The following is a 14,309-nucleotide window of genomic DNA, read 5'->3' as shown; positions in this document are numbered from 1 at the left end:
TATAAAAATATAGTTACAGACTTAAACTTTAAGAGTTTCAGGTGTTAAATAGAAAGGAAATATTAGTAAAAATGTCCAACTGTATTTAAACAGCAAAAATAATCTCGATGAATCTATCTTCTTTTTTTAAAAAAAAAAAAAAATGGAAATGTTGTAGTTATCTAAAGTTGCAGATTTATAATTTACATTAGACATGGGAATCCACATTATATTTTTGTAATGTTCTAAAGTAGAGAACAAAAATGATTGAAGTTTTTTTTGTTATTTTATTAATAGTGAAACAGAAAAGCAAAACGTTTTCAACATGTTTTTGATCATCTTGACATCACTTGTTGTTTAAATTGATAAATGACGGTGTTCCTGATGGCAGCTCTGACTCTCGGCAGGTCTCGTGAAGCTGACTGTTGACTGATTGGTTGTTCATTGAATCCCGGCGGCTTTGGGCGGCGCCATATCCTGTGTGGCAGCTGCATGGCAAACACAGAACCGCCTGGAAGCTGTCCGCTCCCTCATCAGCCACACTACAGCCCGGCGACACCGCACATGAGCCTGGATGAGCAGCCCCAGCGTTAGCTAGCAAGTCGCCGCAGAAATGGCCCGCTTGAAGCGTTAAAAGTGGCTCTTCAAGATGTGAAACTCCGCCTGCGTTGTGTGAAGCAGCAGGGACTCAGACAATCATCGGTGGTGCAGCGGACGGTGGTGTTTTTTTTTCTTTTCTTCCCAATAAAGGTAACACCAGAATGGCCAATAAAAAGCAGTGCAGCTAGCTAATTTTACCGTAACTGTAATGTAGGCTGCTTAGCGGGTTATTAAATATCACCAGGAGGACTTGCACTCTTAACATAGAGTTAAATGGACTTTAAAGATTCATCGGACAGATAGGCAGACCGTGATGGACAACGTTAGCTCAGGCTAACAGCTATCTACTGACCTTAGCCAGCTGCTAGTCGGCTAATTTTTTGTGGTGCTGATGCTGAGCTAAGCTAACCCTGAAACTACAGCATCCCGCGATTTTTATACCTTTTCTAACAAGACTAGCGTTAAATGACTGTAACCAAATTTAGAGAGAGAAATTTTAGAGTCCCTGACCTACTTGAGGATCATATTCAGGTGACTGTCTGGTGTAAATTTCGCTCTAAATATGAAATTCAATGAGCCCTGTAGGTAGACAAAACATCTGGACCGCATTGTAGCTACAGTAGAGCTAAAAAAATACCAAAATAAAAGCATCTAGTTAAAACATCACAACTCTGACAGTCTGTAAATATGATCATTTATCTTTTTACATAATTTTGGGGGGCTGTTTTGCCCCAATTGGACAGTTAAAGATGATGAGGGGTTGAGAAACATGCAACACTCAAAACTGATCATTTAAAGCATCTGAGAAGTATTGCCATTGTATATTGCACAGCTTCAGATTGTAGTACACTATATCCTACAGATGTTTTTGTTTTTTACTCCATCTCCATAAGTGATATCCAGTTGATGCAAGTTATGCTAAAACATTGTAAAAACTTTTTTTTGAAAGTGCAGATGTGTTTGCTTGTTGGGATGATCACTGAGAAGTATTTTTGCCTTTATGATAATTAAGTGTCTGTGTGCAGGATCATGTGGTGGACCTGGCCCTTCCTTCCTGCTCTGGTGCTTCTCTCGGAGCTCTCTGTGGTGAGAGTCCAGACGGCACCGTGCCAGACCTGCCGAAAACTCACTGAGAGTTTCATTACGGTACTGCAGTTAACTTAATGAACCATCAATTCACACTTGTTGTTTATTTTAGCTGTGCTTTTTTAATTTTCAACTCTGTTAAATTTCCCTCATTTTAGGGCTTGGAGAGAACAGCCAACAAGAACTTTGGTGGAGGTAACACTGCCTGGGAGGAGGAGAAGCTGGCCAAGTATGCACGCAGGTAAGTTTTCTTTAGCATCTCACCTACTGAAGACTTGTTCACTTTGTCTGAGTCATCTGATATTGTGACCTGCTTTTTAAAATTTGCACTACTTAAACCTTTCTGAAGAAAGTGGTTCACGTCCTTTGTCTTCTCTGCACATTTGCATGATAATTTGTGTGAATGATTACATAAGACGGCTGATTTTAAATGTGACATTTGGTGGCTAAGAGCAAGGTTGCTGGGGTAGGGAAGCATGTGCTGCATAATTTGACAAGTGTCTTAATACTCTAATCTTGTTTCAGTGAGACTCGGCTCCTGGAGATAGTAGAGGCTGCTTGTGAGAAAACAGATTTTGAATGTAATCAGCTGCTGGAGCAGATAGAGGACCAAGTGGAGACATGGTGGTTCCACAGGTAAACATGTGTCCATTAAATGTAACTGAGATGCAATTTCACAACAACAAAAATAAGACTACTATTACATTATTCAAATTATAAGAGTGCCCTTATTGTCTTTTAATTTTGTTTTGAGCAACTGTACTTAATCCGTTTTAATCCTTGATTCAATTTATTTTTTGTCTAAGAGAGTGTTGGTTCCATCGTGTTGTGCTAAAATGTATTGTCACCCTCCTGTGTTGACTGACGTGCTGTGTATGTTCTACAGGCAGCAGGAAGCACCGGATCTGTTTGAGTGGCTGTGCATAGAGGAGCTGAGACTCTGCTGTCCACCTGGACGCTTTGGACCTGATTGCAAAGGTGTGAGCAACATACAGCATTAAACACAAGCTGCCTGATATCCGCACAGGAAATCCTACCGTGTCAAATTCAGTTTTTGGTTGTTTTTTTCCAGGTTAAATGTGATTTAATAAATATGTAAAACCCAGTGATGGTAATTAGAATCATGTTAATCCAAAAGCTTTGGTCTGAAGACTGCCAGAGTACAACTAATATCAGGTTTATCCTCTACAGAGTGTCCATCAGGGCCCAGTGGTGTGTGTGGAGGACTGGGCCGCTGTGAGGGAGAAGGTACTCGCCTTGGCGATGGAGAGTGTGTGTGCGATCCCGGATACTCGGGCAATCTGTGCCAGAGCTGCGCTGATGGTTACTACAGAGAGAAAAGGTCCAATGACAGCACAGCAGCCTGTGCAGGTACTTCAGAATCAGACAACTGATTCTAAATTCTGTTTTTGAGACAGCTAAACTTGACCCTCTCCCTGCATCTGTGCCTGTCATCGTTTGTAGCGTGCTACCATTCATGTAAGAAGTGCTCAGGGCCACAGGACTACAAATGCCTTGACTGCAAACCCGGCTGGATCCTTCATGACAACAAGTGTGTGGGTGAGTGTGACATCAGAGGTCAATTCGTTACATTTCGGAGATTCTGTGCCAGTTTTCTGGATGCGTTGTTCGACTGCCCTTATCTGTCTCTTAGACATTGATGAGTGTGGTACAGAGCTGGCTCGCTGTCCTTCTAACACCTACTGTCACAACACAGAGGGATCATATGAATGCAGAGGTATGCTCCCTTGTGTATTGTCTTTTTATGGTTGTGTATTCAGTGTCCTGTACCTAATGAAGTCACGCAGATACTTTGTAGATTTGTAGATTTTATGCTACTGGAGCGATAAGAGGCAGATTTTAATAACATCTGCAAAATTGGGGAGATTATCTTTGCTGCATCTCATCACAAAATCCTTGTCGGCATTGTTTGTTTGTTCCCTGCAGCTCCATCCAGAAACATTCAGGTTACTGAAACTGGTCAAATCAGACGAGTTAATATTTAGCATTTTTCCTTTAAAAGGGCTTAAATGTTTCATAGATCATCAATTTTCTGTAAATTAATTATTGCTGTTCGAGTTAGGTGGTTAATGTAAACTTCATTAGCTTCATTAAACTTCATTCTTGCAATTGTCAATATAACATTTAATGGAAAATGTAGGATGTGATGTTGACCACTACACTTCTGTTGTGTCCAGGCTGTGACCAGGCATGTGTGGGCTGCATGGGTAGTGGTCCTGCCCGCTGTAAGAAATGTGCACGTGGCTACAGATTGAAGGGAGCAAAGTGTCTTGGTGAGTATATAATTTGCATTTCTACTTCTTTAGATAATTCTTGGCATCCTGATGTCCTTTAAATGTATTTTTTTTTCTTCCTCGCACAGATATAGATGAATGTAGTGAACGTGCAATAGCATGCCCAGGACTCAATGAGGCCTGCATCAACGAGGAGGGCTCCTTCCACTGTGACTGTGCCGATGGATTTATTAGAAGAGATAGCATTTGTGTTGAGAATAAGCCTCCTCGTAAGTAGGAGTTGTAAAGAATATACAAATGCATACATAGCTTCTCAGAGTTCTTCCTTTCTATGTTTCTTTTCTTTTTTTTACCTCCTTAGCTGGCCCAGACAAGGGACTATTTGACGACATGACAGACGATGAGGTCCTTGTGCTGCAGCAGATGTTCTTTGGCGTTGTAATCTGTGCTCTGGCGACGCTTGCTGCTAAGGGTGACATGGTCTTCACAGCCATTTTCATCGGAGGTGTGGCTGCTATGGCTGGATACTGGCTGACAGAGAAGGGAGACTACATGCTGGACGGATTTCTGAAGGGACGCTAGACCGTCTGGGACCACGATTCGATAAGAGGAAGTTGGAATACCAGCCAATTACGGTGAATGAGACTCAGTTTGGGGCAGGAAACTATCTTTACAAAGCTAGCCTTTCAGGGATTTTCTTTTGATCGAAGAGTTACTTAAAAGGGCTCGGGTTTGTTAATTTCTGTTTATGAATAGGATAATACAGGAAAAGGCAAGAACTTGAAGACTTTGAAGCTGAAAATGTAAGAGGATTAACAAAGCAACACTGCACTGATATAAAGGAACTGAACTTAATCTCCCCTACCTCAACTTTGTTGGGAACAAGGGTGACATAAAGACCACTACTGATTGTGAAAATCTATTATGCATTTTGATGTCTCATCTGGCCTCTATGTCGCTCAAGAAAAGATGTCGTTTTCTTTCACACAATGAAAACCTCCTGTTATCATGTCCATCCACGTTTTTTTCACTAATTTCCCCATCATTTGAATGGTGCATAAGTTTTGACTGTCAGGTTACTGCAACGCTTAAGCTTATCGCTTATAGGCATGGGATCAGATGAAGATAGCTGAAGAATTTCCCAAATCACCCTCCAACAGAGCACTCTGGGATATTTCCATTAGGAACGACTGGTTGTTTATCTTCACAGAATGACTTTTTACCTCCTCCTCCTCCTCCTTGAATGATTCTTTTAAGTAATAATGCATGATAATAGGATTTGAAATGAAAGGTACTGAACCGTATGTATTTATTTATTGTCTTATTTTGGCATGGAAGATTAACTTTTAATAGCTGCTGGATCACCAGCGTTACTGCTTAGTGAGTGTGTGAGGGAATGTGCTTTAGGTAAATAGCAGCTCCGGTCTGGATGATGCAAAGCTATTTTCTGTTGCCTTTTGTTTTGAAAGCACTATTTGTTTGTTGATGTTTATCATATATATTTTTTTTCTTGACATTTCCTCATTTTTGTGTGCATTATCCATGCAGATTTCAATCTGTTCAATTGTAATTCTAGCAGACATAGTAGCATCATGTCGGGGAGCCACTGGAGCATCACTTTCTTACCCGTCCATCTAATTTATCTTTGATTTTCCTTGTGTTGAATGTTGTCCACAGAGTCCTGATTCATTATAGATGTTTGCTTTAGAATAAAAAAAAAATCTGCCACTCCTCATGTTTGATTTGAATTTTTAATTAGATTTTGTTAAGCTTTCTCTGCTCTTTACGTGGACACAACTGGGGAAAACGTTCTACTTGCATTTTAAATTACAAGGCATGCAAAGGAGTCAGTGACAGGAGTCCCGGGCTAACTGTGTACTGTGACGTGAACCTTTGTGCAAGCAGAACAGAAATATTTAAGGTTTCAGTAAAATACTCAATAGCTTAATTTGCTTCTTCTAAGTTTAACACCCCCTAGAAATACTCATGATCATTCAGTAGTTACATGTACTGTATAATCTTAGCTGTCATTTTTCATGCATACATATGAGGCCTGAGTTTTACATTTTGACTTCTTGAAGAGCTTCAGCCTATTTCAGTGTTCCACTCCAGTTAATGGGGTTGAGGCGCAGCAGTTCTCTCTCCTTCAGGACCTCCTGGGAACGTGTTAGTGCTCTATCCCTCCAGCTCTGCTCCATTAGCTGTACACATAAAACACACGCACACAGATGAGGAGGGGGGGAAGCCAACCTCAGACACTCCCTACATTGTTGTAACCTGAGAGCACGTTGAAGCATTTTTGGCACACTATTGTGAGGGTTCATAAACACAAAGCATTAGTAGTGGATACATAATGCATGTGTGGGACTGTACCCTCTTGTTCTCATCTCTGTATGCTGCCATGGCTCTGCTGTGCTGGATCCTTTGCTCTCTTTCGCTGGACAGGGCGAGGCGGTCCACTTCTCGGAGATACTCGGCTTCCTTCACTTTGCCGGACAGCTGCAGCTTCAGTGCTGCACATTTCTCCTCTATTTGCCTCTTTAAGTGCTCTCGCAACTCCTTTCTACAGAAAATAATTATAACCTTTTGTTAACAATATTGTGGAAGTATAAAGGAGAATCATCAGTACAGATGGTGAAGCTGAAGCGGTTTTTTGTTTGTTTGTTTGTTTTGTTTACCTGTACTCTTCTCTCTCGCTGCCGGTTCCATAAAAAGGTTTCCGCCACACTTGATGATACCTGAAACATCAAGTCTGCACTTAACTCTTCAGGGTAAAGACTGAAATAGTGCAGGTGATTCTCTTTGAGGGATTCTCAGTAACACCTGTAATTTTCTCTTCTCTGCATGATCAGTGTCCTCTGGTGGTTGTGGTGGTGAACAGCTGGTGTCTCCAAACTGACGGTGCGTTTGTGGATCAAAGGTGGATGCAAGGGGTTCAATCGTGGAATAGTCTACAGAGCAGATACGAAATATATTTTCTTCTTTTGACCACAAAGCAAAATCACCTTCCCATGACACAGAAGGGTAGTCAGTAAATCTCTGTTCACCTGATTGCTTGTCCACATCCGGGCAGAGTCTGAGATGATGGGAAATGTCGTGGGAGTGACCATCAGGCAGCGACTCTGCCGGACAGGAGGTGTGTTGTGAGGGATACAGACTGGTGTGGAAGCTATAGAGATGGAAGCTGCAGTAATGAAGAAACAAATACAATCACAGCCCATGCTTGTAAAAACTATTAGTATCACTAAAATAGACAGCAAAGAAAAAATAAATCTCTTTCCTTACGTAGTTTCATCTTGTAGTTCACTCTGTTTCTTGCGTTTAATACCAGAAAAGTGGAGTCTTCACGTGCAATGAAAATTTCTTCTTAAAGTTGCTGTTAAATCAAAGCATTAAATGGCAACATAAATCCAAATGTAAATATAGCAAATTACCGTACTGGTGCTAGTTAGAGATTAAACCTTGGCATGCCGCTGCACTCGCTGAGTGTTTTGCAATGGCAACAGTTGCCTTGGGAATCAGGTTACCCCCCCAGCAAAAGAAAGCTGCTGCGTGGAAAGGCCATGCATCAGTGCACTCATAAAGAAAGATTATTAGCGTGTGACGATGGACTAACCAGATACAGTAGGAGGATGTCTCAGGATCACATCTGCACACAAAGGACCGACTCAACAAAACCAGGCAGGAGACAGACTGAGAAATGCACTTCATTTCAACTTTTAAATCACTTAAAACTTTTTATTCAACATGAAGTAAAACTTTTTAAAGACTTATCTTGGAACATCATTGCATAATTTTGTAGCAACAACTTTAAAACTGCAAGTTTATCATAATGCTAATAGAGTTACATAACTGCAACGTTTATGTGATTTTTTTTTGTTGTTTTTTTGTACCACAACAAATTGTCCTTGCGTCCTTGTTTCTCATACTTGATGATGTCTCAGATTCCCAGTGTTTCGTGGTTCTCCCACAGCCAGGCGTGGTATTTGTTTAACATGTGATCTTCAGGTGTCACCTTTGACATAAAAATACCAAGTAAATGTCAGATTTAGGATTGACTAAGACTACAAAACTAATGTGATCATGTAAGAGTTAAAACACTGAGATCACACCCACCTGTCTCCATTCTCCCACGCAGAAGATCCTGTAGGAGTCGTTGCCGTACTTCCCAATACCATGCAGCTCAATAGGGTAGCGCCACTGTTTAGTCAGATATTCATCTACGCAGGAGAAGAAAAAAAAGGTTGTGAGGTTTTCCTGGGCCCCCTTACATTGCTTCATATATTCTGATCAAAACCATAATAAAACAGAAGCATACTGCATGTATACAGATGCGGATGCTGTAATCCATTCCCAGGCGCATTTACCTGAGAAGCGGATGAGTGTTTTGGCTCTGAGCTCATACAGGCCGAGCGGCTTCATTAGCTCAGACATGGGCTTCCAATCGGCCTGCCGGGTCATCTCTGCAGATGGGTAACGCTCAAAGAACTGCCACAACACTGGAATGGCCATCTTGCCTGTATTGAATACATGAGTGACATGGCAGGTTTAAGAACTGGTTGATACAACTTCTAGAAGTTTGCAATGGCTGTACATCTGTCTCCTACCACTCGTCTTGTTGAGAAAAACAGTGGCCACCAGGAGCTTCCATGGGTCATGGAAAAGGGTTTCCTGTACAAGGTTGAAGGGAGACCGAGGGGGCGTCCACTTCTTAAACGCTTTCCTCCTAGGCGCGGCAAGTCCTGAGTGTACAACATGTATATTTCTCTTAACACATCATTTAATTTTTCAAATGTTAATATGCATGTCCTACATACAAATGCACATAAGTTTATTGTATCAAATAACCCATTCAAACATTACCATCTCTGAGAGGTTTCCCACTGAAGTAAGGGCTTGTTTTGCGTCTGTCTTCTACACTCTTGGACTCTAAGCAGAAATGAAACATTTATGTGTATTTAAAAATTAAATCAGCAATTTCTTATGTCACGCAAGGAAGTGGGACAATATTTAAGAAGCCACTTACCAATAAAAGAAAAATCACTAAATGCTTGCTGGTATGCATTATAAAGTAAGCAAGCAAGTTTATTCATTTAGTTACTTATCATACAAAGAGGCTATTTAAAGGTAAAAAATAAAAAAAATAAAAAATTGGTGTAAAAGATAAAATACAAAATGATTTTAAAAAATTTAAATACATAAATCCAAAACAGTGCAGACATGGTGCACAGAAAGTTTATAGAATTGAATGTATTTAATTAAAACTGACTCACCAAAGCAGCTAAGAAAGACAAAAGATAAAAGAAAAAAAACGTAAAAGATAAAGTACACAATCAGTTATGAAAATAAATAAAATAAAGTGAACAATGTTCAGACATGTTTGATAAAAATGCAGGCAGTTTCAGGCACTTTAGACCAGACTTTATAATATAACTAATTACATAAAAGCAGTGGAGATAAGAACTGTCTTCAGCTTATTATTATTAAAATATTTAACTGTAAAGTAATAACAGGATACTTTCAGACACCACTGAAAAATCACACTTTACATTTTTGGGTCACAGCCTAAGCTAAGTATCTAATGGAACTATGTTTTGGTGCCTCTAAAGAAATTCTCTGTTGGTTACAAATCATATTAGTAGCCTTCATCAGGTGTATTAGGGCTATGTTTTTGGAACTTGATCCTACCCCATATAAATTATGGAATCAAAAAGGATATGATGGAGCAAATCACGTATGCACTAAGCTCCATAAGCACACTTTTGTGGTGGAGTCCTGTAATGGCCTGCTAAATGCAGCACTGTTCCATTCCATGTTCTTCCATGCTTCTGTACACTACTGACATGCCATTTGTCCTGTGATGGTAGACTGTTCTTCTCCGCTCTGACTGACACTTTATTATAATATTATTTTTCTTTTTTATCACTTAATGTATCTGGCATCTTTGATTTTTTTCTTTCTTTCTGTATTTATATCTGGAAAATGCTGGTATAAAGTGGATGATGTGTGGAACAAATGTGGAACTGTATTTTTTAAATACACAAATAACAAGTAAACTAAAGAAATTAAAAGCTTTAACAAGCTGTCACACACCCTAGATCATACTTACTATTCTGGGACTCCCTGATGGGTGTACAGCTCCCATCTGTGATGTCAGCTAACAACACCTCCTCTTCCACATGCTGAAGACTGTCAACGTCAGCCTTCAGTTCAGAATTAGGCTTGTCGTCACCTTTGCTGTGAATCTGTATCTCATCTGCGTCTGGCTCATCCTCACCTTCGTTCACGCACTCAGTTTCACGTTCAACTTTTAAAGTTGGGACTGAAGGCTGTGAGTCTGCCTGTTCATCCTTGTGAACAATGATGATGCTTTCTTGATTGCTGGAAGGTGCCAGTCGAAGTAGCTTCTCTCTCAGCAGCCCCACTCTCTGTGGGCTCTTCTGTAGTTTTGGATCATCTACTTTTCCTGAAGGTGCAGCTTGTGAGCAGCCAGCCTCATCAATTTTGTCTCTACAAACTTCTAAGACTTGTGTGATCTTCTCTACTTCATTATGGCCAGTATCTTCTGCACTCTCTATGTTTCTGTCTTTAGGATCACTTACAAGGGAGAAAGAGGCCTTTTTAAATTTATTTGGGGGTGGATCCAGAATTTCTTTTACATCTTCTCTTTTCTCCTGCTGTACATCTGCATGTTTTTTCTTTCGTCTCGCTTGCTTTACTCTGGAAGGGAGTATTTGTGAAGAAGAGGCGACATCATCTTTGGATGTGGTGAAATCAAAGAGGCTAATGTCTAAATTCCCTTTCCCACTTTTTAGGAGGAAGGCGTGCAGGGATGCTCTTGATCGGAACCTCTGCCCCTGGGGACTTTAACAACAGAAATATCACACACTGATGTAACTGCATCTGTGATACACTTAGTCATAATCCGAGGTGCAATAACCTAGAGGCAGGATTACAAGAAAACACTGAGTCACCTTGTAATGTAGACATCCAGCTTGCCTGCTGTCTTGCCCGCTTTCCGCTGTCTCACTTCTTTCATCCAGCCAGGGGGCATTGCAGAAGTGTGCCAAGAATCAGGCTCGTCCTTGTGACTTTGGTTATTCACGTCTCTCCTGGTCTCCAGCTCCATTTCAAAGCCAGTGGGATGTATTTTGAAATGTGTGTTGTTTTTGAATCCAGCTGTGGTGCAGTCAGAGATAAAGCTGATTGCCTTTAAGTTTACTGTCCAGTGGTTGACTTTTTACTTCCACATCAGCAGCCATATCTGGTCTGTGTCATCTGTAAATGGAATATACAACAACATTTAGATGGCATCTGTCCACTTTACCGTATCACATAAAACTGAAAGTATCTCCTCATATCACAGAGAGCAAAGCGCAAAGTTATATCTAAGGTTACATACATGAATACCGTTCTACCTCGGACTCATTTCGTTGTATAGCTTGGTGCCTTCGCTGTCCTCCTCGTTATTTTCTGATGTAAACACAGCAGTGGAAGTCCAGTCATGGCAAACACACACACACACAGGAAGTAGCGAGGAGATTTGAGTCTGCGCAGTGCGAACGAATCATGACAACCGAGCTTAGTATGAAAAACCCACCGAACGAGCAGCAGCAACCTGTTGATAAAACAGCAGACAGCGCTTTTTGCAGTTAAACGGTGGAAATGAGAGCCGTTCTGGTATGGAAAGAAACATTCCGTGAACAATGGTGAGATTCTCAGTGATTACGTCTAAGCCATAGACCTAGGACTGATGCAGGGTTGTAAGGCTAGATGGTTAGCAACGGTGGTTGCTATGTAAACTAGTGTTAGCTAGCCCACTAGCATTAGCACCACAACAATTCAAATATAGTCAGCAATTGAGGGACACATTGAGGACAGTTTACATGTTTTTCATATAAGTTATCATGCTGAATATTCGTTCTAGAAATACTGTAGCGTGTCGGCATTCTTTTGCAACGCGATATAATTTTGGGCCATAGCTAACGTTGATGTTAAGCTAGCTAGCGCTCATTGACGTTGGATGTTATTCGTTCCTGCACAACTACTTGCTGTGAATTATGTTTCTTTTTATAAAGCTACGAAACTAACAGTACCCAAGATAGCAGACCTTTGTTTTATCATTAGTTTATGTTTACATAATAACGACATATTACCATCACCGCAACCGACGAGTCATGTCATTTTTAGGGTCCGAGGACCCCTACTTATTAAAAAGCTATTTTATTGGGTTGGGTTTCTGAAGCTGCGACTTTTAACTTTTGCCTTCAGATTTAAAGTGCGAGTTGCTGAAAAACGTGGGAAATTATTTTTATTGTTATTTTCTTAAATCCTAGTGCCTCTTTAAAGGTCGCGAATAAAACTTTAAGCTCACTTTCACGTTTAATTAATCTACCAGTGGTTTTTAGCTTAGTCCTGCAATCTCCCAGTATTGAAAAACGCCCCTCTCTATGTTCCAGATCTCAAATTAAGATACTGTTGCCCTGGAACCTGAATCGTCCAAAAAAATAAAAAAATAAAAAAATCGAAAAATCCAGTTTATAGTGTTAAAAACAGACTGACAGACTTTCCATGACCCATGGAAGCTGCTGGTGGCCACTGTTTTTCTCTTGACTGTTTTCTTAGAGAGGCTGTCTCTTTTTTTTTCTGTGTATTTTCTTGAGACCTAGCAAAGGTGTTGAATGTTTGTTAAATGTGGACTCATAGAAATCAGATTTTTAACATGTTTAATTTTTGTTTGTTCACAAACATGTCTGATTTTTATTTTTATTTTTTGCAATCCTTTGTGCTATATCTTGGCATATGTACCTCCAATTGTAGGCTAGTGGAGCAGCGTGAAACTATTTGCAGGACTGTGTATTGCATCACCTCTGCGCACGTGTGTGTATGCATTTCTGTGCGAAGACACATGATTACAAAATGAGTAACACTTGGAACAAAACTCCTACATAGCACCACTAGAGGTCAAAAGCTCCCCTGGGAACAATTAATGTATGATTTCAGTGATGCATGGATCCCTAAAATTGTTGCTGATGGACTAATCAATTTCCTGAAATCCCATTTTAACACAAATCTGTTATTCTTTGTTGCAGTGTTTATGACCTTGCCTTCAAGCCAGATGGAAGCCAGCTCATAATTGCTGCAGGGCTTCGTGTCCTGGTAAGGCTTTCCTGTTTTCTTTGGCCTGGGAAGGCACATATCCAAAGAATATACACGTTGTTATTACAGATGATGTATTTTTGTTGCAGGTTTATGATGCAGCAGATGGAGCTCTTATCCAGCCTTTAAAAGGACACAAAGATATAGTATACTGTGTGGCCTATGCCAAAGATGGTACTTAACTAGTTTTACATTTGTATGCAACATTTTCTTGTATCAAATGGTCATCTTTTTTTTAAAATCTACTGCCATGTGCATTTTTTTTCCAGGCAAAAGGTTTGCCTCTGGGTCAGCAGACAAAAGCATCATCATCTGGACTTCTAAATTAGAGGGTATTTTAAAATATACGTAAGTGTCTTTTACTTGTCACTTTTGTATTACATTGTATTACTACAGAATAATGTACAAGTCTATTTTTTTTTTAAAGCTTGTCCTCTTAGGTCACCTCTTTTTTATTCATACAGTCACAATGACTCTATCCAGTGTGTTGCCTACAACCCTGTCACTCACCAACTTGCCTCGTGCTCTTCTGGTGACTTTGGTGAGTGCACCATGAGTTTATGTCAATACTGTATTTTGTAATCTTCACAGCATACTGTAAACCTATAAATATATTAAGTAGAGTAAATGCCCACTGGGATCACTGAACATTTTTGAACTTTTTACATTTTTAGGGCTGTGGTCTCCAGAGCAAAAATCTGTGAACAAGCACAAAGTGAGCAGCAAAATAACATGTTGCGGGTAAGTGAAGTCCATAGCTGGAACCTTCTGCAACAGTAGTACATTTTCATGTGATGCATTGATGTTACAGTGAGTCATTCAATTGCAGGTGGACAAATGATGGGCAGTACCTTGCCCTCGGCATGATGAACGGCGTGGTGAGCATACGGAACAAGAATGGAGAGGAGAAAGTCAAAATAGAGCGTCCAGGAGGCTCCTCCTCTCCTATCTGGTCTATAGCCTGGAATCCCTCTAAGTTAGTCCTTCTTAATTATCGTACATTAATATCTTAAAAATGGACTGATGTCTTATCCTAACCAATTTATTACATCTATTGCCTCATACTGCCACATACACTTTTGAACTGTCCATCAATGTTGCCAAGATTTCAAGGAATGATGTACAAATGGGAGTTTATTGCAGTTTAGGTGAATAATTTGTGTGACGCCAGCAGGTGGCACTGGTCAGCCAGAGAGGAGGGAACTGCCTCCTCTGTGAGGGAGAGGATTA

At 40.3% G+C, this 14,309-nt stretch overlaps 4 protein-coding genes across 10 annotated transcripts; 2 read left to right on the top strand and 2 right to left on the bottom strand.

The window, feature by feature from the left end:
- Nucleotides 1-555: 555 nt before the first annotated feature.
- Nucleotides 556-5,655, top strand: creld1b (cysteine-rich with EGF-like domains 1b). Its single transcript, XM_008288220.1, has 11 exons — nucleotides 556-729; nucleotides 1,605-1,725; nucleotides 1,824-1,906; nucleotides 2,191-2,301; nucleotides 2,552-2,643; nucleotides 2,857-3,036; nucleotides 3,130-3,225; nucleotides 3,320-3,403; nucleotides 3,864-3,959; nucleotides 4,049-4,189; nucleotides 4,282-5,655. The coding sequence occupies exons 2-11, from the start codon at nucleotides 1,609-1,611 to the stop codon at nucleotides 4,500-4,502; spliced, it is 1,221 nt and encodes a 406-aa protein (XP_008286442.1). The 5' UTR covers nucleotides 556-729; nucleotides 1,605-1,608; the 3' UTR covers nucleotides 4,503-5,655.
- A 2-nt stretch (nucleotides 5,656-5,657) lies between these two features.
- On the bottom strand, nucleotides 5,658-7,648 carry LOC103361981 (uncharacterized). 6 transcript variants are annotated; one of them, XM_008288213.1, is made up of 6 exons: nucleotides 7,537-7,648; nucleotides 6,968-7,104; nucleotides 6,744-6,871; nucleotides 6,599-6,658; nucleotides 6,294-6,479; nucleotides 5,658-6,121 (listed from the first exon to the last, which is right to left on the bottom strand). In XM_008288213.1, the coding sequence occupies exons 1-6, from the start codon at nucleotides 7,629-7,631 to the stop codon at nucleotides 6,011-6,013; spliced, it is 717 nt and encodes a 238-aa protein (XP_008286435.1). In that variant the 5' UTR covers nucleotides 7,632-7,648; the 3' UTR covers nucleotides 5,658-6,010. The 6 variants fall into 6 exon arrangements, with proteins under 6 accessions (XP_008286435.1, XP_008286438.1, XP_008286439.1 ...); XM_008288216.1 differs by lacking the exon at nucleotides 7,537-7,648 and adding an exon at nucleotides 7,206-7,525 and having other exon boundaries at nucleotides 6,294-6,483; XM_008288217.1 differs by lacking the exon at nucleotides 7,537-7,648 and adding an exon at nucleotides 7,206-7,525 and having other exon boundaries at nucleotides 6,968-7,042.
- On the bottom strand, nucleotides 7,631-11,455 carry mbd4 (methyl-CpG binding domain protein 4). Of its 2 annotated transcripts, none has more exons than XM_008288218.1 (8): nucleotides 11,323-11,455; nucleotides 10,895-11,198; nucleotides 10,030-10,784; nucleotides 8,784-8,849; nucleotides 8,528-8,662; nucleotides 8,288-8,437; nucleotides 8,037-8,140; nucleotides 7,631-7,935 (listed from the first exon to the last, which is right to left on the bottom strand). In XM_008288218.1, the coding sequence occupies exons 2-8, from the start codon at nucleotides 11,047-11,049 to the stop codon at nucleotides 7,861-7,863; spliced, it is 1,440 nt and encodes a 479-aa protein (XP_008286440.1). In that variant the 5' UTR covers nucleotides 11,050-11,198; nucleotides 11,323-11,455; the 3' UTR covers nucleotides 7,631-7,860. The 2 variants fall into 2 exon arrangements, with proteins under 2 accessions (XP_008286440.1, XP_008286441.1); XM_008288219.1 differs by having other exon boundaries at nucleotides 11,339-11,455.
- Nucleotides 11,456-11,513: 58 nt separating this feature from the next.
- On the top strand, nucleotides 11,514-14,055 carry LOC103362001 (intraflagellar transport protein 122 homolog; the record flags this gene model as incomplete). Its single annotated transcript, XM_008288243.1, has 7 exons — nucleotides 11,514-11,629; nucleotides 13,013-13,079; nucleotides 13,169-13,253; nucleotides 13,349-13,427; nucleotides 13,544-13,620; nucleotides 13,754-13,820; nucleotides 13,909-14,055. Coding segments are annotated over exons 1-7 (566 nt in total), but the record flags the coding sequence as incomplete, so codon positions are not given.
- Nucleotides 14,056-14,309: the final 254 nt, after the last annotated feature.

The sequence above is a fragment of the Stegastes partitus genome, unplaced genomic scaffold, assembly GCF_000690725.1.
Source record: "Stegastes partitus isolate 25-593 unplaced genomic scaffold, Stegastes_partitus-1.0.2 Scaffold548, whole genome shotgun sequence".
Lineage (NCBI taxonomy): Eukaryota > Metazoa > Chordata > Actinopteri > Pomacentridae > Stegastes > Stegastes partitus.
Note: the sequence above shows the minus strand (reverse complement) of the source record. Positions and strands in the feature narration are given on the sequence as shown.